This window comes from Mirounga leonina, unplaced genomic scaffold, assembly GCF_011800145.1.
Source record: "Mirounga leonina isolate KUSES-001 unplaced genomic scaffold, KU_Mleo_1.0 Mir_101664, whole genome shotgun sequence".
NCBI lineage: Eukaryota > Metazoa > Chordata > Mammalia > Carnivora > Phocidae > Mirounga > Mirounga leonina.
The window spans coordinates 24214319-24241314 of record NW_023270175.1 but is presented as its reverse complement, the minus strand read 5'-3'; the positions used below and the strand labels follow the sequence as shown (position 1 = coordinate 24241314).

The 26996-nt window shown below is 41.8% G+C and overlaps 1 protein-coding gene across 2 annotated transcripts in view; it reads right to left on the bottom strand.

The window, feature by feature from the left end:
• Positions 1 to 26782, bottom strand: part of HPRT1 (hypoxanthine phosphoribosyltransferase 1) — a 52073-nt gene extending 25291 nt beyond the window's left edge. Inside the window, exons 1-3 of one of the 2 annotated variants that reach the window (XM_035008879.1) lie at positions 26601 to 26782; positions 11930 to 12036; positions 9135 to 9318 (exon numbers count right to left, since the gene is read on the bottom strand). In XM_035008879.1, the coding sequence (XP_034864770.1) occupies positions 9135 to 9318; positions 11930 to 12036; positions 26601 to 26627 (318 nt within the window). In that variant the 5' untranslated portion in view covers positions 26628 to 26782. The remainder of the gene's footprint in view (positions 1 to 9134; positions 9319 to 11929; positions 12037 to 26600) is intronic. The other variant, XM_035008886.1, reaches the window with a different exon arrangement.
• Positions 26783 to 26996: the final 214 nt, after the last annotated feature.

The window sequence follows — 26996 nt, the reverse complement described above, 5'->3', positions numbered from 1 at the left end:
GATGATATTTCAAGTCAGTAAGGAAAAGGTGAATTATTCAGGGAAGCAGTTATCCATTTTGGGGAAAAAAAATAAAGTGTGATCCCTACCTCACAGCATACACAAAAATAAATTCCAGATGGATTAAAATCTAAATGTAAAAAATAAAGCCATAAGCAGACTGGAAGAAAATGTAGAAGAAATATTTTCACATTCTTAGAGAGGGTAAAAACCTAGGGATATCATGAACCCAAACGGAAAGAAAAGATCTGTTAACAAATATTCCTATTATATGTTGAGTTCCAAAACTAAGAAGCCAAAAGGAAAATGAAGAATGAACACAAATAGGCAATTCACAGAAGAGAAGGCCAGAACATATAAAATGGTATCAATCTGAGAAACAAACACTAAAACCATGTGATTCTACCATTCCTCCATTCACACTTGCAAAACTTAAGCCTGATGATATATGTTGACAAAAGTGAGGGGAAACCACTCTTGGTGAGAGAATAAACTGGTACAACCTCTTTTGAAAATGGTACAGCAATACCTATTAAAATTTAAGTATGTGTGCCGCTCGACCCGGCAATCCCACTTCCAGGAATCAATGCTATAAAAACACTCACAAATATGCAAAGGTACATACAAGGAGGTTCACTGTATCAACTATTTATAAAAAAAGAAAAATGGGAGACAACCAACGAGTCTATTAACAAGGACCTATTTAAATTAAGTGCATCCGCACAAGGTAATGCCACGCAGCTATTAAAAAGAATCTGAAAATCTATACACACGGACATGACCGATGGGAATTAAAAACACCAACTAGTAGAGCAATGTGTTGCCTACGAAATCACTTCTGTTCAGCAGTTTAAACAAATTTATAACATCAATTACCTCTGAGTGGTGAGAATGGGGAATAACAAAGCTTTTTACTTTTATATACTTCCATTCTCATCAGATGCTTCTATATACATGTCCATTTTTTATGGAGTGTCATTTTTGAAAAACACAACTGGGCCAAAACTATTCAGTGTTGCAAACTAAACAGATCTAAGTAGGACTTCTGATATGAAAAAAATCTAGCATATTACTTCTCATCTTAAGGAAATTACATACACCCTTTATTCTAACTAACTTAAAACCCAGAGTTTCAAACACAGGAAAGTGATCAATAGCCAAAAAAAAAACCCCGTACAAAACCTGAAGCTTTCCAGGAGAGTCAGTCATAGTAAATTATTTACACTGTGTATCAAAGTACATAGTGACATCATCTGTAGAAGTTTGGTACTACAGTCCAATTCCAAATGACCTTTTTTTTTTAAACATAGGAAAGAACTAAAAAGTATGGAGTCATGGAAAAAACCCCTGTGAACCAAAGACTATGATGATAGGGTAAGAAAAAAGAGAGCTCCAAGCATGCAAGTCACTGTTGCTTCACTAGCATCCAAATCTCCATACTCCTGTTTGCCTCCAAGGTTGTTAGCTTAAATCTCTTCTGAGGCTTTTTTTAAAGATTTTATTTACTTGACAGAGACAGCGAGAGAGGGAACACAAGCAGGGGGAGTGGGAGAGGGAGAAGCAGGCCTCCCGCTGAGCAGGGAGCCCGGATGTGGGACTCGATCCCAGGACCCCGGGATCAGGACCTGAGCCGAAGGCAGACGCTTCACCCACTGAGCCACTCAGGTGTCCCTCTTCCGAGGCTTTTTTTTTTTCTTTTTTCTTTTCCCCATGTGAACAGCCGCCTTTCCTGTGGAGGCTAATAAAGAAGATTCACCGGAGAAAACTGCTACAGTCCACTTTGCTAGAATACAGGTATAAGTGCCCCAGTTGCACAGAAATGGCATCGCTGGATCAGTTACCCCACCAGAGGGATTTCCCTCCCTCCCTCTCGCCCCTCTCCCTCCTCTCCTGGTGGAACAAGCTTCCCACTGTAGTCCTGCTTTGTTACGTTACTGAGTGACCTTGTATGCCTCATCTTGAACGAGATGATGGGGCTGGCCCAGGAGAGGGGAGAGTTCCTGGCCCCCATGTTCTTCCCTCTTCTCTACCATCCCATCTCCTCATTCTTCCCAGCCAGAGAGCCCAATCTGTCCTTAACTCAGAGCGTCATTGTCAATGACATAAAATTCCCAAAGAAGCTCTCTGGGTCTACAACTCTACCCTTAGCATCTGTGTTTCCCTTTTGTCTACCTTTTTTTTTTTTTAAGTGTTAAGACTGCCAGTGATGATTTCTGGGTTTTTTAATTCAAATATAATTAACACACAATGTTGTATTAGTTTCATATGTATAATTACCTTAATTTTTTGCTTTTTAAAGATTTTATTTATTTATCTGAAGAGACAGAGATAGCACAAGCGGGGGGGGGGGGGGGGGGGGGGGGGAGCAGAGGGAGAGGGAGAAGCAGACTCCCCGCCGAGTGGGGAGCCTGACGCAGGGCTCCATCTCAGGACCCTGGGATCATGACCCGAGCCAAAGTCAGAAGCTCAATTGACTAAGCCACCCAGGTGCCCCCAATTACCTTTCTTGAGTCTGGGTGAAAAGATGAGAAGAGAAATAGAGGAACTTCGTTTATTCCTATTTGTATATCCCTAGGGATTCTGTGACCCTCCAGGCAGCAACAAGAACTACAGCGTGGTATTGGAGAAGAGGAGAGAAAACTATGGGAAAACACACCATGAGAGGGCTACAAAAAACCAGCCTGGGACAAACAGGCCTCCTCCTGTGTGCAGAGGATGCAGAGGCCAATCCCCAAAGCTGAGCCCCCAAGACGGCAAGACTAGGGAGTTGTACTGAGGTAGGAAATCCGGGCTTAGCACCTCGCAGCTTGCTTACTGCAGTGAACCTGGGACCGTTCTTTCAGAGCCCGAGTGGAGTTACTGGGAAACTCATTCCTTCTATCTCCAGCTAGGTCCCGGCCCGCCACACTCAAGCATGCTTTCTCTGCACATCCTACTCGTGACTGTCCCCTGTCCTGTTACTGTTTTCCCGTACCCCGATCAAGTATCAACAGCAGTGAGAATATTTCAATCGTATGCTTTTAGAGGCAGACTGCACCTCAGATGGAAAATGGCAGAGATCCAGTTTTCTAAAAATAGATGCAGAAAAGGAGAAGTCTGGAAGGATATATACCCAGGGAGTCATTTATTTACCTGTATTTTATGAGTTTTTTTTAAAAGAACGTGTTGCTTAAAAAAAAAAAAAAAAAAAAGCTATTATCACCAGTTAAAAAAAAAAAATGCTGATAGTGAGGGACACGTGGTTGGCTCAATGGGGAGAATGTGTGACTCCTGATCCTGGGGTTGTGAGTTCAAGTCCCACACTGGGCCTAGAGCTTACTTAAAAAATAAAAATAGTGAAAAGAAGGGCCATATGCGGGCGCCTGGGTGGCTCAGTTGGTTAAGCGACTGCCTTCAGCTCAGGTCATGATCCCAGGGTCCTGGGATCGAGTCCCGCATCGGGCTCCCTGCTCTGCGGGGAGCCTGCTTCTCCCTCTCCCACTCCCCCTGCTTGTGTTCCCTCTCTTGCTGTGTCTCTCTCTGTCAAATAAATAAATAAAATCTTTAAAAAAAAAAAAAAGGGCCATATGCACCCCAATGTTCAGAGCAGCAATGTCCGCCAATAGCCAAACTGTGGAAGGAGCCGAGATGCCCTTCAACAGATGAATGGATAAAGATGTGGTCCATATATACAATGGAATATTACTCAGCCATCAGAAAGGAGGAATACCCAACTTTTACATCAACATGGATGGGACTGGAGGAGATTATGCTAAGTGAAATAAGTCAAGCAGAGAAAGACAATTATACGGTTTCACTCATATGTGGAATATAAGAAATAGCGCAGAGGACCACAGGGGAAGGGAGGGAAAACTGAATGGAAAGAAATCAGAGAGGGAGACAAACCTTGAGAAACAAACTGAGGGTTACAGAAGGGAGGGGTGGGGGAATGGGTTAGCCCGGTGATGGGTATTAAGGAAGGCATGCATGTTATACGCAACTAATGAATGGTTGAACACTACATCAAAAACTAATGATATACTACTATATGCTGGCTAACTGAACGTAATATTAACAAATAAATAAATAAAAATAAATTTTAAAATGATGGTACTGAAGTGGGGCGTTTAGATCATTTATCCCCTGCACTATCCACTACAGTAGCCGTTAAGCACATGTGCCAATTACAGTTGACCCTTGAACGTCACGGGTTTGAACTGTGCAGGCCCGCTTATACGTGGATTTTTTTTGATAAATACAGAACAGCATGGTCAATGTATTTTCTCTTCCTTGCGGTTTCCTTAATAATTTATTATTTTCCTTTCTCAAGCTTACTTCATTGTAAAAATATGGTATATAGTACATATGATATGCAAAATACGTGTTCACTGTTTATATTATCAGTAAGGCTTCTGGTCAACAGTAGGCTATTAGTAGTTAAGTTTTGGGGGAGTCAAAAGTTATACAGGAATTTTCAACTGTGCAGGGGGTTGGTGCCCCTAACACCCTGTATTGTTCAAGGGTTAACTGTTCTTGAAATGAAATAAAATTCAAAATTCAGGCCCTTTGTTGCACAAGACATATTTCAAGTGCTCAGCAGATAGTGGCTCTGTATTTCACAGCACCGATATAGAACATTTCTATCACCACGGAAAGTTCTATTGGTCAGAGCTGCTCTAATCAAATCAAAGACACCACTTAGCACAACATAATACTAGAAAAAAATATGAAAAAAACTTGAACACTACCTTTATGTTAAGAAACAGGGTGCTTATATAATGCCTCAGCCTACATCAAAGTGGAAATCCACAGGAAATGGCTACAAAGTATACTTTTGACCCCAGTTCTGTTAAAGTTTCCTTATACCAGAGATGGTACACATCCCTGTTCCCTCCGATTTAAACTGAACAAATTCTTTCCCCCACACCTGTCTGTGCTCTTAATTCAATAAGCAGGAAAGAGACATAAATCATCCCACTTGCTTTATATATATATACAGAGAGAGAGAGATTAGCTTTACAGAAGATAAGCTTTAGACTAGTGTCAACATCAAAGTGGCACATTTACATTTAACTTCAACTGTTCTGGAGGAAAAAGCGTATCTTAAAGCAACGAATAAATCCATCTGAAGGAGAAGGTCAGACTAAAAGCTACTGACCTCTTCTTTTAAGAGACACTTTAAGAAACTACTCCAGTATTTTCTGCATTTTTCTTTAACAAGTTCACTCAAATAGCCACCTTCTTACAAATTACTATAAGGTAATTTACATCTTTGATATATTAAACAGCTTAATCAAGCTACTAACCAAGCAACTTCCAAGATCAAGACTGAATTATAGCTTTATGCACCCTGACTGCAACTGAGGGAAAAAAAAAAATCCCGCAATTGGCAAGATGAATTTTTTGCATACAGAACCTCTGACCAGGAGGGGTGCCTGGGTGGCACAGTTGGTTAAGTGTCTGACTCTAAATTTTGGCTCAGGTCACGATCTCCGGGTCATGAGATCAAGCCCCACATTGGGCTCCATGCTGGGCGTGGAGCCTGCTTAGGATTCTCTCTCTCAACTCTGCCCCACCCCACCCCTCCCGCTCAAAAACAAAAACAAAAAAACTTCTGACTAGTAGAAAATGAAGAAATAAAAGGAAGCCCATATTAGAGGATTCAAGTTAGTTATAAATTTTCCCAAATAAGACTCTGAGTTCTGCACAGTTAAAGGTGTGGGTTCAAATCAAAGACCGGTATGATCTTAGGCAAGTCACTTCATCCCTCTGCGCCTCCCTGTTCTCAAATGTATGTGGAGATAATAATTCAGAACTCAAAAAAAAAAGTTTTCTGCAAGATTTCAAATCCTAAGAATAATTCATTTTAATGTAAGCCACTTTGTCGGGACACACAGTAAATCAGGCTCATTTTCCCTCTGCTGAAGGCCCACACAAAAATATTGCCACAAAACATTTACTTGTTGGATAACTTTTCCTCCTGAGGCTTCATCTTTTTATGATGCAAAAAATTAGTAAGAAAAAATTTACTACAAAATTGAACTCACAAGAAAAAAAATACATTTGCATATTTATCGATTATTTCATTTTTCTGAATATCACAGAGCCTTAAGGGTCTTTGAATATAAAGTACTACATTTCATTGCTCGAAGATGCACACTCACATTTTAATGTCCCTGAAATCAACATGTTACAATTGACAACAACTTACAATATAACCGACAGTGTCTTCTTTCTTAGCAGTACAAAAAACAGGGTAAGTCTTACCATCAGTGGTATCTTAGATTGAATGAAATATGGTATTTGGAATCCCTGGCAGTTTCCCATTGAGGCACTAAGCAAATAAAATCCTACCAGATAGTCTGATTAAGAGTATGTAAACTATGTGGGGCATCTAGGTGGCTCAGTCGGTAAAGCATCTGCCTTCGGCTCAGGTCATAATCTCAGGGTTGTGGGACCAAGTGCCGCACTGGACTCCCTGCTCAGCACGGAGTCTGCTTCTCCCTCTGCCTCTCCCCACTGTTCCTTCTCTCTCTCCCTCCCTCAAATAAATAAATAAAATCTTTTTTAAAAGAGTATGTAAACTATGATGTGTGTGTGTATACTCAGAATATTCTTTAAAATATTAGAAATAAAAGTCGTAGTGGAATTTAGGGTGACTTCATTCCTTCATTTCTTTATTTCCTGTGGCTGTATGGCTTTCATAATAAACAGGTATTCTTTAATCAAAAAATGCAATTTTTATTTTGAAGGAAAACTAGTTTGGATGTGTTGATATTGTTAGGGCTCTTTATATATTCCAGAAACACTTAATAGTTCATGGAGCATTTCTTTCGGATTAGCACAGATCAGTAAATGTTTAATTCACTATTTCAAACTGGGGAAAATCAGCATGTGAAACTATACTAACATCAATGTTACTGATGCTGCAACAATTTTAAATTTCCATCTTATAATTTTATCAAATTAAGTTATCTGGTTTTTTATATGTACATGGGAATATCTTCCATGACAAGCTGATGAATTATTAAATAGTGCAGAAATGTTACTTCAAATCAACAGTAAGCATGTGATTTTAATTTCTATTGGTTAGTAGTAATCCACACAGAATTTCACATAAAACAGAACAGATATTTTTCTCTACGTAAAAACTAACCTAAAAACTTGCTTTGCTTACGTTTAAGATTTCATTCTTTTTATCAGTTGAGGAGTTCCTCTTAATAATCCTCTAAGATCTAAAAGCACAGGAAAAAAACCCAAGAGTAGAAAATGGCATTAACGGGTCAAACTGTTTCTACGGCTTCAAACTGTTCTTATAACTATAAAATACTTTAAAAAGACGTATTAAATTCCCCTCATTTTTTTTTTTACAAGTTTTCTTTTCAAAGAACATTCTGTTGCAAATCCCGAAAGGAATGAAATCTAAGACATAAAGTAGTAACACTGATTTTTATGTGTATGTGTGTGGAGGGGGGCACTTAAGAAGATCAAAAAAAGAAATCATACCACGGACTGTAAGTACATGTTTTGACTCTAAGCCCAGAAGACATGAAAGGTTGGAGAGACAGCCGTACTGCTTGCAGCAAAACGGACTAGAATTAAATCTTAGTGTAAACCAGCTCACTCACTAACTTCTAGTGAGTGAAAATCCAGACTCTGTATTTAAACAATTCTCTAATTCATGTAAGACTCTGACAAGTTACAAGGAGCCTGTGAGTATGAAGCAATGTCATGGTGTATGAACACGAAGGGTTTTAAGGGGATAGGGAAAAAGTCTTTTTTTTAAAGATTTTATTTATTTATTTGACAGAGAGAGACACAGCGAGAGAAGAAACACAAGCAGGGGGAGTGGAAGAGGGAGAAGCAGGCTTCCTGCTGAGCAGGGAGCCCGATGCGGGGCTCGATCCCAGGACCCTGGGATCATGACCCGAGCCGAAGGCAGACGCTTAACGACTGAGCCACCCAGGTGCCCCCCCTGAGAAAATGTCTTAAATGGTTCTCCAATCACCCGAAGGACTGATGAAAATGTGGAAAAGGTCAAACATTTGGGTCAAATAAATGATTAACTGGGAGAAAGAGGATGAAAGTTCAGTGGTCTTATTTTCAATGAAAATATAAACATAAGGTCAGTTTCTACAGGGATGTATGATACAGATTCATGAAACAGCAAAGAGCAAACATTTATTCTAATCTTTGAAGAAGCTAAGAGAAACCCCACTTTTAAGGAAAACTCCGAGGAACTACAACGGCAACACGCAACCAGAAACAAACAGCAGCATGAACTCACAAAAATCAAACATCCACATGGCCAAAGAAACCATGGATGATGAAATCCACGTGTACAGATCACCCTGATTTGGGCTCGTCCCACTGCCAATACTGCTTATTGTGTCCGTATCCTGAAGCATCTGAGACGATGGGACACAGGCAGAGTAACCGAATCAGAAGTGGTTTCTTCAGAGCGCCAGGGCTTCCGCTCCCCGTGGGCTTTCTAGAAAACTGCGGACCCACCTTCTTTTTTTTTTAAGATTTTATTTATTTATTTATTTGACAGAGAGAGACAAAGCGAGAGAGGGAACACAAGCACGGGGAGTGGGAGAGGGAGAAGCAGGCTCCCCGCGGAGCAGCGAGACCGATGTGGGGCTCAATCCCAGGACCCCGGGATCATGACCTGAGCCGAAGGCAGACGCTTAACGACTGAGCCACCCAGGCACCCCCGGACTCACCTTCTTTATCAGACTTGGCTGCAAATGACTTACCACTGCCCCCAAAACCAATCTAGCTCCATAGAAGATATCTGCCAATGGTAAGTGTAGTCAAAAAATATCCCCCCTCCGAGGTCCCAATGGCAACTCCTAAAAGGGGTTTTTAAAAAATCCAAGAAACAAAACCAAACCAAAAACCCTTTAAAATAAGTGTATAGCCTCCAAGGTGACTAGTTTGGAAAAGATAATATTCACTTGGATATAAAGTAGAAGATATTAGAAAATCTCACTGTAACCAAGTGAAATGAACATGAAAGTATAGTTTGCAGAGCTTCAAAAACATACAGTTTAAACGTATGTTTAAACATGTATATAACATACATTTTTAAAATTTTTTATTTAAATTTTAGTTAACAGTGCGATATTGGTTTCAGGAACAGATATACTCACACAGTAGCTCTTCAGTCTGATGAAATCTACAGTCATGGGAATGGATCCATCACTATTTCTGTTCAGTGCTTTGATATAATCCAGCAGGTCAGCAAAGAATTTATAGCCTCCTTTGAGCACACAGAGGGCTACTATGTGATGGCCTCCCATCTCCTTCATCACATCTCGAGCAAGCCGCTCGGTCCTACAGAAATAAAATCCGGAATTGAACAGAAATTAACTTAAAGAAATATACTTAACTTGGGGCGCCTGGGTGGCTCAGATGGTTAAGCGTCTGCCTTCAGCTCAGGTCGTGATCCCAGGGTCATGGGATCGAACCCCACGTTGGGCTCCCTGCTTAGCAGGGAGCTTGCTTCTCCCTCTCCCTCTACTGCTCCCCCTGCTTGTGTGCTCTCTCTCTGTATCAAATAAATAAAATCTTTAAAAAAAAAAAAAGAAAGAAATATATTTAACTTTGTAACCAAACATCCCCCTTAGGCATTAAACTTCCACAAAACACACCCTTTGCCCCCCATGAATTATATCCTTGCTTCATAAAGTGAAAATAAAAACTTAAAAACCTTCAAAAAAACATGTACACTGTTAACACCTAACAAGAATGTTTAAAATGCAAAGTAAAATACCATTTCCACCTATCAGATTGACAAATTCTGATTAAATAGTATTTCCCTGGTAATATACAGTATTATAAGAGATTATAGAAAAAAGAGAGCACTCTCATATACCACTGGGAGTAAAAATTACAGGGATAATCTGACAGTATGAAAACATTCAATAAATACCTTCCCTTAACCCAGAATTTCCCCATGGATCAAGTTGAAGCAAGTGCCCAAACGTTTCCTTCTAGTATGGTCTGTAAAAGCAAAATAATGGAGATATCTTGCATGTCCATCAATAAAGGACTGCTTAAATCAATTATGGTACAGTCAGAAAATGGAATGTTATGCGGGGCGCCTGGGTGGCTCAGTCGTTAAGTGTCTGCCTTCGGCTCAGGTCATGATCTCAGGGTCCTGGGATCGAGCCCCGCATCGGGCTCCCTGCTCGGCGGGAAGCCGGCTTCTCCCTCTCCCACTCCCCCCGCTTGTGTTCCCTCTCGCGGTCTCTCTCTCTGTCAAATAAATAAATTTAAAAAAATAAAATAAAAAAGAAAATGGAATGTTATGCAACCTTCAAAATACATGATAGCTCTAAATATATTAACATGAAAAAGTGTCCAATAAATTTCAGACCTATATGATAGTACATACCTATGTGTTAAAATAAAATACAGTTGATGCTTGAACAACACAGGTTTGAACTGCGCAAGTCCCCTTATATAGGGATTTTTAAAAAATAAATACAGTACTATACATGTATTTTCTCTTCTTTATGATTTTCTTAAAAACTATTCTTTTTGGGGCTCCTGGGTGGCTCAGTCGTTAAGCGTCTGCCTTCAGCTCAGGTCATGATCTCAAGGTCCTGGGATCGAGTCCCACATCCGGGCTCCCTGCTCAGCGGGAAGCCTGCTTCTCCCTCTCCCACTCCCCCTGCTTGTGTTCCCTCTCGCTGTCTCTCTCTCTGTCAAATAAATAAATTTAAAAAAATAAAATAAAAAAGAAAATGGAATGTTATGCAACCTTCAAAATACATGATAGCTCTAAATATATTAATATGAAAAAGTGTCCAATAAATTTCAGACCTATATGATAGTACATACCTATGTGTTAAAATAAAATACAGTTGATGCTTGAACAACACAGGTTTGAACTGCACAAGTCCCCTTATATAGGGATTTTTAAAAAATAAATACAGTACTATACATGTATTTTCTCTTCTTTATGATTTTCTTAAAAACTATTCTTTTTGGGGCTCCTGGGTGGCTCAGTCGTTAAGCGTCTGCCTTCAGCTCAGGTCATGGTCCCAGGGTCCTGGGAATCGAGCCCCGCATCGGGCTCCCTGCTCCGCGGGAAGCCTGCTTCTCCCTCTCCCACTCTGCCTGCTTGTGTTCCCTCTCTTGCTGTGTCTCTCTCTGTCAAATAAATAAAATCTTAAAAAAAAAAAATAAAACTATTCTTTTCTCTAGCTTACTTGCTTGTAAGAACACAGTATAGAATACACACACAAAGTATGTGTTAATCGACTTTATGTTATCGGTGAGCCTTCTGGTCAACAGTAGGCTATTAGTAGTTAAGTTTTGGGGAGAGTCAAGAGTTAATTGTATGTATATTCGCATAGAGTATATGTGCATAACTAGTGTGTAGGGAAGGACGGTGCACAGGAGGCTGAGAGGAGAGAACCCTATTCTCATTTATAGCCTCAATCCTTAGAATATTTTACAACACACATGTATTGATACCGTCATCTTAAAATCAAAACCAAAATAGCCAGACACACAAGGCGAGCACTTAAATACCAAGTTAGGTATTTCACTGCAATTCAGTTAAGGGGAAATTTTCAAGCTAGATGCGCATACTAATCCAAATATGACCTTCCATTCATGTGATTTAGCCCCAGCCCATTACCCTGTTCAGGGTTGAGTAATCAAAGGCTGTGACTAGAGTTCATTCCTATAATCTCCCTTCAGTGTTTACTTTATTCTACTCCCTACAGATTCCCAGTATACCATGACTTACGCTGGGTAATTAGTAAGCTTTCCCTGCACCTTGTTTGTACAGAGGGCTCTAAAATAGAAAACATCTATTATTTGAAAAGCTAGCCTAATTTATGTTCAAATATCAACTACTTAAAACAGTTGCTGACACTTGAAATTAATAGAAGAAAAAAAACAAAAACAAGAGATTGAAGATCTTACTCACCTGTCCATAATTAGTCCATGAGGAATAAACACCTTTTCCAAATCCTCAGCATAATGATGAGGTATACAGAATAAATCTAGGTCATAACCTGGTTCATCATCACTGATCTGAAAAAGAAATATGACTATTTCAGTGACAGCATTACATTTAGGTATGACACATCAAGAACTTTCTGTAACTTTGTAGGTACGATTATGAATTAGAGTTATATAAGAAATCAAATGTATACTTTAGAGATGAATAGTTAAGACTGTAGACATAAAATGACATGATATGAAATTTCCTTTAGTTCAGCAAAGCGAAAACAAAAAACTTTAAAGAGTTAAGATAAATGTGGAAAAATCCTGAAAACATTTTAAACGTGGGTGATGAGCATATGGGAATTCATTATACTATTCTCTCCACTTCTGAGTATGTTTGAAATTTTAGTAAAAAAATTTTAATACACTGTAGAAAAAAAAATTTTAACACTGTAGTCCAACAAGCTAAAATGTCACACTGAACAAAAGCTGCTATTCCCCACCCCAAATCCAAACAGCCTCTCTCACCTCAGAGTGGGGGGGGAATCACCCCAAAAGTTAAGTGATTTCTTAAAAACCCAAACTCTTATAAGTCTGAGATTGTTATAATCAATTCATGATGTGCCTTCATAGCAGATACTCCAAGGTTGTTTGAGTAGAACCATATATTGGTTGTCTTTGTACGCCGAGTACCCACCATACAAAATATTTAATAATACTGATGATGTGGTATCTGTGGTAAAATATACTGTGATTATAGTTTTATAAATACTATATATACACCTATGCATACAGAAAAAATACAATAAAATCATAAAAACTATTATCTCGGGGAGAAGAGTTATAACGATTTTATTTCTTCATACTGTATATTCTGAATTTTCTTCATTGAATATATATTGCTTTTTAAAAAATTCAGTAGTCTTTCTTAGAAATTATTTGTGGGGGCGCCCGGATGGCTCAGCCGGTTAAGCATCTGCCTTCGGCTCAGGTCATGATCCCAGAGTCCTGGGATCGAGTCCCACATCGGGCTCCCTGCTCAGCGGGGAGCCTGCTTCTCCCTCTCCCCACCCCCTTGCTTGTGCTCTCTCTCTCAAATAAATGAATAAAATCTTTAAAAAAAAAAAGATTCCCTCTCCCTTTCCCTCTGCCCCTCCCCTGCTCACACACTCTCTAAAAAAAAAAAAAGGGGGGGGGGAAGAAAAATAAATTATCTGTGGTATTATGTGTGTTTTTTACATGCATATAAAAAGTATGGGGAAATTTTTAAAGATGTATTAAAACAAAATCTACAAACAAAAATTGTAATACAACAAAATAATAAAAGAAAGAAGTGAGGAGGGGAAGGGGGAAAGAAGGAGAAGGAGGAAAGGAACAAGTGAAGGAAGAAAGGGTGGGTATGGAGGAGAACATACCCATTAGTGGTCAACTATAGGGGGATACTTGCTTCACTGTACACTTTATTTTTTTAAGATTTTATTTATTTATTTGAGAAAGAGAGAGAGTGAGAGAGCACAAGCAGGGGAGGGGTAGAGGGAGAAGCAGACTCCCCACTGAGCAGGGAGCCCGACTCTACTCGGGGCTCCATCCCAGGACCCTGGGATCATGACCTGAGCCAAAGGCAGACGCTTAACCGACTGAGCCACCCAGGCGCCCCATGCACACTGCGCACTTTAATATTGACTTGGCCTTTTTTTCATTATCAATTTCACTTTTTTTTTTAATCATAGTTGATTTATAATTCCCACTTACCATTAAATTAAAATTCATTCAAAGAAATAAACCAGAATTTTAATACTCTACCTCACATGATAGCCAAGACTAAATATCTTCCAAACCACATTCAAGAAGCTGATGATAGGAGTGTTTTGGCAGTTTTCAAGAAATATTGGTCAAACCCTAATTACATCTTGATGCTTCAGCTACTCTCTACTGAGCCCCTTTCAGTCGGCATTGGGTTAGGTGCTTAAGGACAGGTGGCTTGGCTCTCAATAAATTTTAAAAGTACTTATTTAAGATTTATAATATTCTTCACAGAATTCCTAATTATATTCTGACAAATCTGAGGTTCACGCTTTTTCAGTCCCCAAAGCTGTTTTGAGTTCCCCAGGTGTGGGTGGAACTGTAGGTGTCGTCTGGGCCAGCTGCCGGTCCCTTCAGCCAGCCTCCACCTGTGCACCGGGCGGGCAGCTGACTGAGCCTCAGGGAGGCGCACAGCCCTGCGGCTGCGTAGAGCAGAGGCACTCACTTGGCAGCCGGTCTGAGGGTGGCTGGAAGTCATTGCTGATTTGTTTTTCAACAAACATGTATTACTTTCATACGCAGCAAGAAAAATTCTATTTTGGGGTTGGGGGGGAAGCCGGATCCTCTAATATGAAGTGCCAACCTGTCTGCTAAACATTCATAGCATGCATATTTCAGAACACATTCTCTACAAAAAGAATGGAAACGGGACATCTGTGTCACCTACAAGAGTTTCTCAAGAATACTCTCTAACAAGCAAGTACTCCTGTTTTAAATTTTATTTTAAGATTTTATTTACTTGTCAGAGAGAGACACAGCAAGAGAGGGAACACAAGCAGAGGGAGTGGGAGAGGGGGAAGCAGGCTTCTGCTGAGCAGGAGCCCGATGCGGGGCTCGATCCCAGGACCCCGAGATCATGACCTGAGCCGAAGGCAGATGCTTAACTGACTGAGCCACTAGGCACTCCTAAGTGTCCAACTCTTGACCTCAGCTCAGGTCGTGAGTTCAAGCCCCTCTTGATCTCAGGGTCATGAGTTCAAGCCCCGCCCAGCATGAAGTCTACTTAAAAAAAAAAGAGGGGGGACAAACCATAAGAGACTCTTAATCTCAGGAAACAAACTGAGGGTTGCTGGAGTGGAGCGGGGTGGGAGGGATGGGGTGGCTGGGTGATGGACACTGGGGAGGGTATGTGTTGTGGTGAGCACTGTATATTGTGTAAGGCTGATGAATCACAGGCCTGTACCCCGGAAAGAAAGAATACATTTTATGTTAATAAAAAAAGGGGGTGTTGACACTCCCAACAAACAAAAGTCTAGGCCCAGATGCCTTCACAGGTGAGTTCTACCAAACATTTAAAGAAGAGTTAATACCTATTTTTCTCAAACTATTCCAAAAAAAATAGAAGAGGAAGGAAAACCCAAATTCATTCTATGAGGCTGGCATCGCCCTGATACCAAACCAGACAAAGATACTACATAAAAAGAGAACTATGGGCCAGTATCTCTGATGAACATAGATACAAAAATCCTCAACAAAATATCAGCAAACCAATCCAACAATACATTAAAAAAATTATTCACCACGATCAAGTGAGATTTATTCCTGGGATGCAAGGGTGGTTCAATATTTGCAAATCAATCAGTGTAACAGATCACACCAGTAAGAGAAAGGATAAAAACCATATGATAATTTCAACAGATGCAGAAAAAGCACCTGACAAAATACAACACCCATTCATGATAAAATTCCTCAACAAAATAGGTTTAGAGGAAACATACATCAACATAATAAAGGCCATACATGAAAAACCCACAGCTAACATCACATTCAATGGTGAAATACTGAGAATTTTTCCCCCTAAGATAAATGAACAAGATGAGGATGTCTATTCTCACCACTGGAAGTCTTAGCCACAGCAACCAGACAAGAAAAAGGAATAAAAGGATCCTAACTGGTAAGGAAGAAGTGAAACTGTCACTATCTGCAGATGACATGGTACTACATATAGAAAACCCTAAAGACTCCACCAAAAAACTAGAACTGCCCTTACCTTTAGTACGGTTGCAGGATACAAAATCAATGTACAGAAATCCGCTGCATTTTTATACACTAATAATCAAACAACAGAAGAGAAATTAAGAAAGAAATCCCATTTACAAGTGCACCAAAAATAATAAAATACCTAGGAATAAACATAACCAAGGAGGTGAAAAGGTCTATACTCTGAAAACAATAAAACACTGATGAAAGAAACTGAAGACAATACAAATGGAAAGACAGTCCATGCTCATCGACTGGAAGAACACATATTGTTAAAATGTCCAAAAGTACCCAAAGCGACCTATAGATTTAATGCAATCCCTATTGAAATACCAACAGCATTTTTCACAGAACTAGAACAAATAATCCTAGAATCTGTATAGAACCACTAAAGACCCTGAAGAGCCAAAGCAATCTTGAAAAAGAAAAACAGGGGCACCTGGGTGGCTCAGTCAATTAAGCTTCCACCTCTTGACTTCGGCTCAGGTCACAATCTCAGGGTTGTGAGATCGAGTCCCATAAGGGGCTCAGTGCTGGGTGTGGAGCATACTCTCTCTCTGCCCCTCCCCCGTTCTCGTTTTCTCTCTCTCTCTCAAAAAAGAAAAGAAAAAGAAAAAGCTGGAGGTATCACAATTCCAGATTTCAAGTTCTACTATGAAGTTGTAGTAATCAAAACAGTATGGTACTGGCACAAAAACAGACAAATAGATCAACAGAACAGGATAGAAAGCCCAGAAACAAACCCACAATTATATGGTCAATTAATCTTCAACAAAGCAAGAAAGAATATCCAATGGAAAGAGACAGTCTTTTCAACAAATGGTGTTGGGAAAACTGGACAGCAACATGCAAAAGAATGAAACTGGACCACTTTCCTACACCATTCACAAAAATAAAGTCAAAATGGATTAAAGACCTAAATGTGAGACCCGAAACCATAAAATCCCAGAAGAGAGCACAGGCAATAATTAACATCAGCCATGGCAACATTTTTCTAGATATTTCTCCCGAGGCAAGGGAAGGAAAAGCAAAAATAAACTATTGGGACTACATCAAAATAAAAAGCTTCTGCTCAGCAAAGACAACCTACTGAATGGGAGAAAATATTGGCAAATGACATATCCGATAAAGGACAGTATCCAAAATATATGAAGAACTTATCAAACTCAGCACCCAAAAACCAAATAATCCAATTAAAAAATGGGCAGAAGACATGAACAGACATTTCTCCAAAGAATACATACAGATGGCCAAAAGACACATGAAAAGATGCTCAACATCACTCATCATCAGGGAAATGCAAGTCAAAATTACAATGAGATATCACCTCACACCTGTCAGAATGGCTAAACTCAAAAACACAAGAAACACCAGGGGTTGGCGAGGATGTGGAGGAAGGAGAACCCTCTTGCACTGTGGGTGGGAATGCAAGCTGGTGCGGCCTGTGTGGAAGACAGTAGGAAGTTCCTAAAAAGTTAAAAATAGAACTAACCTACGATCTAGCAATCACACTATTGGGTATTTACCCAAAGAATACAAAAACACTAATTCAAAGGAATATATGCACCCCTATATTTATGGCATTATTTACAATAGCCAAATTATGGAAGCAGCCCAAGTGTCCATAGACTGATGAACAGATAAAAGATGTGTGTGTGTGTTGTGTGTGTGTATATACACACACAATGGAATATTATTCAGCCATTAAAAAAAAAATGAAATCTTGCCATGTGCAACAATATGGGTGGAGCCAGAGAGCAGTATATGCTAAATAAAATAAGTCAGAGAAAGACAAATATCATTATGATTTCACTCATATGTGGAATTTAAGAAAACAAAGGGAAGAGAGACAGACAAATCAAGAAACAGACTGTTTACAAAGTGATGGTTACCAGAGGGGAGGTGGGTGGGAGGGAGCATGGGTGAAACAGGTGATGGGGATTAAGAGTACACTTAAAGTAATGAGCACTGAAGTCATGTACAGAATTGTTAAATCACTATATTGTACACCTGAAACTCATATAACACTGTATGTTTACTGGAATTAAGATTTTTAAAAAATATTTTTATTTATGGGCGCCTGGGTGGCTCAGTCGGTTAAGCGACTGCCTTCAGCTCAGGTCATGATCCTGGAGTCCCGGGATCGAGTCCCGCATCGGGCTCCCTGCTCGGCGGGGAGTCTGCTTCTCCCTCTGACCCTCCCCCATCTCATGCTCTCTCTCATTCTCGCTGTCTCAAATAAATAAAATCTTTAAAAAAAAATTTAAAAAAATTAAAAAAAAAATTTTATTTATTTGAGAGACAGAGAGCCAGTGAGAGAGCATGAGCAGGGGGAGGGGCAGAGGGAAAAGCAGGCTCCCCGCTCATCAGGGAGCCCGATGTGGGGCTCGATCCCAGGACTCTGGGAACATGCATGACCCCAGCCAAAGGCAGACATTTAACCGACTGAGCCACCCAGGTGCCCCTATACTGGCATTAAAATTTAAAAACTTAATAAAATTTTTAAAAAGGGTTGATGTGGGATGCCTGGGTGGCTCAGTCGGTTAAGCATATGCCTTCAGCTCAGGTCATGATCCCAGGGTCCTGGGATCGGAGTCCCACATCGGGCTCCTTGCCCAGCGGGGAATCTGCTTCTCCCACAGCTAGCTGCTCCCCCTGCTTGTGCTCTCTGACAAATAAATAAATAAAATCTTTTAAAAAAATAATAAATAGGGGCACCTGGGTGGCTCAGTCATTAAGCATCTGCCTTCGGCTCAGGTCATGATCCCAGGGTCCTGGGATCGAGCCCCACATCGGGCTCCCTGCTAGGCGGGAAGCCTGCTTCTCCCTCTCCCGCTCCCCCTGCTTGTGTTCCCTCTCTTGCTGTGTCTCTCTCTGTCAAATAAATAAATAAATAAAATCTTAAAAAAATAAAATAAAAAGGGTTGGTTTCTTTCAAGCATAAAAAAAAAAAACCATGTTAATATAACTCTTCCCAAAAGGCAAAAAGAAACTCTTAAACTTGCATTGCTTGAAGGTGTCCCAATTAATAGGGGGCATTTGTGACCAATTAAATAAGATCAAGATATTCACTGATCTATTTGACAAAATTGTTAATTGGGGCTCTTATCTAAGGGATGTGATCATAATTTTGGGCCTAATACTTTTTTTTTGCTTGTCAAATGAAGCTTTACTGAAATTTTCCTTTATAGTTCTTTATTATTATTAACATATAATGTATTATTTGTTTCAGGGGTACAGATCTGTGATTCATCAGTCTTACACAATTCACAGTGCTCACCACAACACATACCCTCCCCACTGTCTATCACCTAGCCACCCCATCTCTCCCATCCCCGTCCCTTCCGGCAACCCTCAGTTTGTTTCCTGAGATTTAAGAGTCTCATGGTTTGTCTCCCTCTCTGGTTTCGTCTTTTTTCATTTTTTCCTCTCTTCCCCTATGATCCTCTGCCTTGTTTCTTAAATTCCACATATCAGTGAGATCATACGATACTTGTCTTTCACCGATTGACTTATTCTGCTTAGTATAATACCCTCTAGCTCCATCCACATTGTTGCAAATGGCAGGATTTCATTTTTTGATGGCTGCGTAATATTCCATTGTATGTATACACCACATCTTCTTTATCCATTCATTGTTGATGGACATCTGGGCTCTTTCCCTAGTTTGGCTATTGTAGACACTGCTGCTATAAACATTGGGGTGCAGGTGCCCCTTCGAATCACTGTTTGTATCCTTTGGATAAATACCTAGTAGTACAACTGCTGGGTCATAGGGTAGCTCTATTTTTAACTTTTCGAGGACCCTCCATCCTGTTTTCCAGAGTGGCTGCACCAGCTTGCATTCCCACCCACAGTGTAGGAGGGTTCCGCTTTCACGTTCATCCTTTTGCATCTGCTGATCAATGTACCATTTGCTGCCCATCAGGACCCCCTGGGGCCATACCACAAGCCCCTGGACCAACCTCTGGATAGACTCTAACTGCCACACAGCCCGCCGCCCCATTTCAGCAGGAAGCAGCCAGAGTGGTCATCGTCCCATTCCCTAAGGGCAGTTAGGGTTACTATTCCAGGGGGAGGAATGAGGAAGGGACAGGCTGGGCTTGGTAGGGAGAGACAGGTAGGGGGCTAAGTGATCAGGCTCACAGAAATCCCCAAAATGTGGAGGTGTGAGGAAACCAGAGAGAAGGGGACAAATCGGACCACCCTGCCCTAGGCATGTGTGGGGTGGGTCAGGTGGGTGTCTTTGTGATAATCACATCTGACCAACAAAGAACCGCCAGCTCCTAAAAAGGAAGTAAGCCACTGAAGGTGTTATCAATAGAGATGTTAAAAGGATTTAAGTTCCCTGGTTAGCTTTCTATACTAACCCTAAAGGCCCTTGTCAGCAACCTTGTCGGGACCCCTCTCACTCCTATCCTCACTTAATAACTTCTATCACTTTACTCACACACACAAAAAAAACCTTGCAGTGCTTGAGGTACTTTAGGCATGAATTCACAACTTTGTTATAATTCACTATAAATAAATGGGGTATATTTATGGGGGTCATAATTTAAGAAATATATGATTGGCCATAGGTAGTTTGCTGTCAAAAATGGGCAATGGGTATATAGGGGTTTGTTATGCTATTATGTCTACTTATAGATATTCCATTCATTCATTCATTCATTCATTCATTCATTTGACAGAGAGAGACACAGCGAGAGAGGGAACACAAGCAGGGGGAGTGGGAGAGGGAGAAGCAGGCTTCCCGCGGAGCAGGGAGCCCGATGAGGGGCTCGATCCCAGGACCTGGAATCATGACCTGAGCCGAAGGCAGATGCTTAACGACTGAGCCACCCAGGCGCCCCAGATATTTCAAATATAAAGTTAAATACAGAGCAATTTATTTAAACGATGACAAGGCACCAACATCACTTTTCCCAATTTTACATTTAATGAAAAGTTCAAGTCTTTTAAATCCATATAAAATGACCAAATATTAGAATACTAATTTTAAAATGGTGATGACCTTATCCAGAACCTGCATTCTTATTACTAATATTCAAATATTTATTGAGAATCTACTATGATGTACATACTAGAGGATTAGATAAATCTGACTTGGCTTCCCTCAAAGAGTTTACCGTATAGAAGACATGACATGTACACGAATAACCATTAAGACGGTGGGGTAAGGTGCTATGAAAAAGAAATACGTGAAGTATGGTGGGAGTTTAGGAGAGCACTCAAACTCTCAGAAGCCTCAATTGCACCTGGATCACTGATAAGAAATAAAATAAGATACAATTCAATGAACAGGGAATTTTTTTTTATCACCCCAAACACCGAAGCTTCACATTAAACAGGTCCAATAACCTCAATCTCCACAAGAGCTAGACAGAAATATACCTGGTTGGCCTTTAATCTTATTAGCCCTTATGTATCCCATCTGATATTGGTTAATGACTGCTATTAACCTCATCTGATACGGATTACTTAACAATCCAGTGGCTGCTTTGATAGGAACGGATTGCAATATATTAAATTACATAAAAATGCACTTAGCATCCACTTTGATTAAGGCACAGTGCAATAAATTTTGTAGGGGGCTACAAAGATGATTTTACATTTAGAGCCCTCAAAGAGCTTACAATCTAGAAGACATACACACACACCCCCATCTATACAGCACAACAAAGCTTGTCACTTGTACCTGAATCTAATTTGACAAGCCCTCAAATCTGTGATTATCAAAAGCAGTTATATACGCACTAAAGGCAAACCTGGAACCCAGCACCAATGACTCCCCCGAAAGCAATATCAAGCTTCATCATTATATTCTGTTGCCTAGGTTGTAAACTGAGTAAAGTAGACTAGCATGTCTCTGATACTGAATTAGCACAGCCTTCTATATCAACCAGGCAGTAATTGATTATGAAAAATATGTAACATTTCTGGATGAATGGAAATCACATCTGTTTTATTATTGCTGACTTGGTGTTGCATGTCTAAGCACGTGGCTGTCACCGACACCTTCTGAAACAACTGTATTAGTCTGCTGGAGATGCCATGACAAAATACCACTGCCTGGGTGGCTTAAACAGCAGGAATTTATTTCTTACAGTTCTGGAGGCCGGGAAGTCCAAGATCAAGATGGCGGCAAAGTAGGTTTCATCCTGAGGCCTCTCCTCTTGGCTTGTAGGCAGCTGCTTTCTCCTAGCCATGTGCACAGTAGAGCGGGGGGGGGGGGGGGGAGCTCTTGGGTGTCTTTTCCTAAAAGACCAGGGCCCCAACCTCATGACCTCATCTACTCCTAATTACCTCCCCAATCACCAGATAGCACACACTGGCAGTTAGGGCTTCAACATATGCATTTGGGTGGGAGTAGCTATTATGTCAACAAGAACTTGACCTAAAATGGCTAAAGAAGACCACAAAGAAGGTTCTAGATGGCTCTGCGGAGAGCCCAACCCCAAAATATTTGGGGAGCGCTTTGGAGGGGCACGAAGTGGTGAACAATGTTGGTACATGTGCTGCCAGAAGTGAGCACAGGAAGCGGTAAGCAAATGAAAATGGTTTCTCTCCAGATCCACCGTTCCCACTATGGCCATTTCTGGCTGAACTGGAAACCAAAGAATAGGTTACTAATAGCTCTGAGTTACTCAGACAGTTCAGAAATCTGACCACATCCCCTCGGCGCTTTAGAACACAGCTCTCAAATTCTAGCCTATCTGTAATATGCTTGTTAACAGTAAACTCTACACTGGTACTTTCATCAATATGTAAGATTATTGGAGTATGTAACATTAGCATCTACCATTTGTCTAGAATCATAGTCAATACTTTTGCTATCACAGATTACCAAAATAATTTTACTTCCCAGTAAAACTGGCATCACAAATTCTTAATGATTATGTGTGTCACGTCTATAATAGTTTTCATAGTGAAAATTTTTGTGGTTTACACATAAAATTTCTTTTTTTTTTTTTTAAAGATTTTATTTATTTTTTAGAGAGCGAGCGAGCAAGCGAGAAACAGCATGAGAGGGGAGAGGGTCAGAGGGAGAAGCAGGCTCCCTGCTGAGCCGGGAGCCCGATGTGGGACTCGATCCCAGGACCCTGGGATCATGACCTGAGCCGAAGGCAGACGCTTAACCATCTGAGCCACCCAGGCGCCCTACACATAAAATTTCTAATTACAAAAATATGTTATCTAAAATTACAGCAGGCAAGGAAATTAACTCAACCTAAGATAACACTAGCAACATCAATTCATCATCTGTGACTAGGACTGCTTAAGTCTCTTTGTGGTCAAAATACAGCAATGTTCATGGGTCCAGACAAGACCGAATGGAAGTGAGTCTTAAAATGAGCTTAAAATGTGAATTAAAAGATGTACAGTAACAGATAAAATACATTTTATTTTATTCCTAGTAGCCAACAACAATTCCAAGCTTCTAGAATGGGCAGAAATTGCTGGGTAGCATATTTCTACCTTTTATATTCAGATACTTTAAAATTCTTAAAAAACTCGAAAAAAAAATTAAAATTCTTAAAAAACACCAAAGCAGAGAATATGCCATCCCCTTGGGATAATTTGTGATAACCCAGGGTATCATAAAACTGAAATTATGAATCACTAATGCACATAATTCTTAATGTAAAAATAATTTAAGCTAGCAATATGTTCATCTTCCAATTTTATATCAGTCTTACAAATAAATTACATATATAAGTTGCTTGCCCTCCCTTCTAGGGGTTAAAGAATTAAAAGGTTTAGAAGAGGGGCGCCTGGGTGGCTCAGTTGTTAAGCGTCTGCCTTCGGCTCAGGTCATGATCACAGGGTCCTGGGATCGAGCCCTTCGTCGGGCTCCCTGCTCAGCGGGAAGTCTGCTTCTCCCTTTCCCTCTGTGCCCCCCTCTGCTTATGCTCTGTCTCTGTCAAATAAATAATTAAAATCTTAAAAAAAAATAAAAGGTTTAGAAGAATGTAAAGATTATAAGAATTAAAATCAGCATCCTTTTTTTTTTTTTTTAAGATTTTTAAAATTTATTTTAGGGGAGGGAAAAGGGAGGGAGAATCCCCAGACTCCCCACTGAGTGCGGAGCCCGATGCGGGGCTCGATCCAAGGACCCTGAGATCATGACCTGAGCAGGAATCAAGAGTTGGACGCTCAAATGACTGAGCCACCCAGACACCCCTAAAATCAGCTTTCTTCACTATTCAACCCAGGGGTAAATTATTAGCTGCTCCTAGGTAAGTTGGCCCATAACTACTATCTGTCCAAGTACATGAACTTATCCTACGCTGTGATCTTTCCTTTTATTAGTGTGCACAGCGGAATAATAGCCATGTTCATTCTGGACAAAAAAATATATACCTATCAATTATGAGAAGCACACTGTTAGAGAGTAGTTCCACAGCAATCTAAAGTGTGTATGAATTCTTATTAGTAGCAAATTATTCTAAATGTTAGTAATTTGGTGGCAAAGTAACAATGGAGTCTCACTATTGATATTAACAAAGGTGGTTGACATTCCTACAGCATATGAATCTTACTGAATCCACACAGGATAAAATTACAGAAAGAAAGAAGGCTACACTAGCGCATCTGTAACCTCTCCTCACATGACATGGCCCAGTTACTACCTGATGAACTACAAGAAAACTAAAGGAAGGGCGCCTGGGTGGCTCAGTTGGTTAAGCGACTGCCTTCGGCTCAGGTCATGATCCTGGAGTCCCTGGATCGAGTCCCACATCAGGCTCCCTTCTCGGCAGGGAGTCTGCTTCTCCCTCTGACCCTCCCCCCTCTCATGTGCTCTCTCTCATTCTCTCTCTAATAAATAAATAAAATCTTAAAAAAAAAAAAAAGAAAACTAAAGGAAAACTCCAAGATCCCTCTCCTGGGCTGGGCTGGTTGGTCCTTTTGTCTTTTTCTTAGGAAAGAAACCAGCACATAGTAAGCACTGAGTGTTTGTTATTACTAACATGCAGACCATTTTTGGGAAGGAAATTAAAAAAGGAACAGGAATTTGCAAACACTGCGAACACAATGAAGATCTTAATGTTCGAACAAAACTAACAGCCAGTTCTTGCAATAATAATTCACTGCGTGCTGGGGCGGGGCATCATAGCTAAAAGTATCTTGACTTCCTCAGCAACTGAATAAAAACAACATCCTCCACCCTTTTTTAAGTACCTACTATTAGTGAACCGTTTTAAGGGCATGGGCTCTGGAGAGAGACCTAGGTTTGAGTTCCTCTTAGTAACTGTGTCATGTGGGTATGAATTTAACCTCTCAAGGGCTTCAAAGATTCCTGCTCTGTAAAATGGTAATAATCATGCTAATTGATCTCGGGGTCCTCGCACGGAGCTCCACATCAGGCTCCGAGCTCAGCAGGGAGTCTGCTTGAGGATTCTCTCTCTCTGCTCCCCACTCTCTCTTAAATAAATGAGTAAATCTTTTAAAAAATAATCATGCTATTGTTACAGGGTTGTCCTGAGGACTAAATAGGACTATACAGGTAAACACAATGATAGCTATTATGTTATTATTCCCAGTCAAGGACCATGGAAAAGTTGTTTAGTCAGTTAGACTGCAGACAGTCTTACAATCTTTTCAGTAGCACCTCAGTCATACATTAAGGACCAGAAAGGTGAAGTAAGTTACCCAAGGCCACACAGCTAGCAAACAGCCCAAACAAGCAGGATTCCAGGCCAGACTCCATTAAGAACACTGGTCTTTACCTTAAGCCACAGGGCCTAATATCAACAGAATCCCTCCCTTTTTAGGGCTCAAGTGGCTAATTCTTTGTTAGTTCAACAAACCATTATTGATAATTCCTTACATGCCAGGCACTGTCCTATGTGCTGGGGTTACGGTGGTGATCCTTGACCTTCATAAAGTTTATGGTTTAGTGGGAGAGACAATCAACAGGTAATCGGCTAAATGGGAAAATAACGACGATGATGCTGCAGACTAAGGCATGTAACTGTTTGGGAGGGGCGTTGGCCATTTTAGCAAACGTGATCCAAAAGGTGGGAGGGGAATGCAGCTTAGCTTGTTGGAGAAACAAAACGAACCAATGAGGTTGGAGACAGGATACGAGAGGCTGATGGTGGTATGAATGTCCTTGGAGCTAAGGACCAGATTCGCATTTCTTGTCCCTGCAGGATCAACGAGCTTAGGATCCAGGTTGAGGCGTATCTGAATTCGAGACCTGGTTACCTCTGGGCCGTGGGAAAATTACCTAATATCGTCTCACTATTCCTCGTGTGTGAAGAGGAAGGCACGGTTACCGCTACCAAGGCTGCTGCGAGGATTCAATCGGGCACTGCGCATTCGCACAGTCACTATGTATTTGCGGAACTAGGTACAAACGCCAGTCCCCGCGTGCCCTCCCATGTGGTCGTTCCCGTGCCTGGGCCCCCTACACCGCAACCCTGAGGACCTGGGCAGCATACCCCAGTTTAGAGAAGGGCCTCTCCGGAGAAAGCCCGCCGCCCCCCCCCCCCCCAATAAACAGCCCCAACCCGCGGCGCGCCAGATCATTCCCGAACTGGCCCGCGCGGCCCCTCCCCGCAGCACGCTCCCCAGCGGCACTAGTCAACCAAAACGCCATTTCCACCCTCTCCTCCCCCACGCGGCCCTCGTTGCCAGGGCCGTCCAGGCGCACCCACCCCGCACCTCGCCATCCGTCCCCCACGCCGCCCCGCGTGACGTAAAGCCCGAGCCGGGACACGGCGGCCGCCTCCCGCCCCCCCACCCCTCCGGGCTTCCCCGGGCCACCCCGGCCGGCGACCTCACTGCGGGCCGCGCGCCCCAGGGGCCGCCCGCCACCGCCGCGGCCGCCGCCGCCACGGCCGGCGGGCCAAGCTGCTCACCACGACGCTGGGGCTGCGGGTCGCCATTACGGAGCCGGCGGGCGCGCGGGCTGACGGCAGCCTGAAGAGGAGGAAGCCGGCGGCGCAGCAGAGGAGGCGGGGGTTCCGCAGAAGGTGGCGACACGCGGGAAAGCCGAGCGACCTGCTCGCTGCTGCGCTCTAGGCCGCCGCGGGCGCAGAGGCAGAACAGGCCCCGCCCCGCCCCGCCCCCGGCCCCGCCCCGCCCCCGGCTCCGCTCGGCTCCGCCCCCCCGACCGCCCGGGCGCCTCCACCGGCGCCGGCGGGTTTCCACGCTCGCGAGCGGGGAATTTTCCTCCGGAAGAAGCGGGGACTCCTCGGGCGCAGCCTGTGTCCCGCTTTCCCTGCGTCTCCCAGCCGGAGGGCTCCCGAATTCCC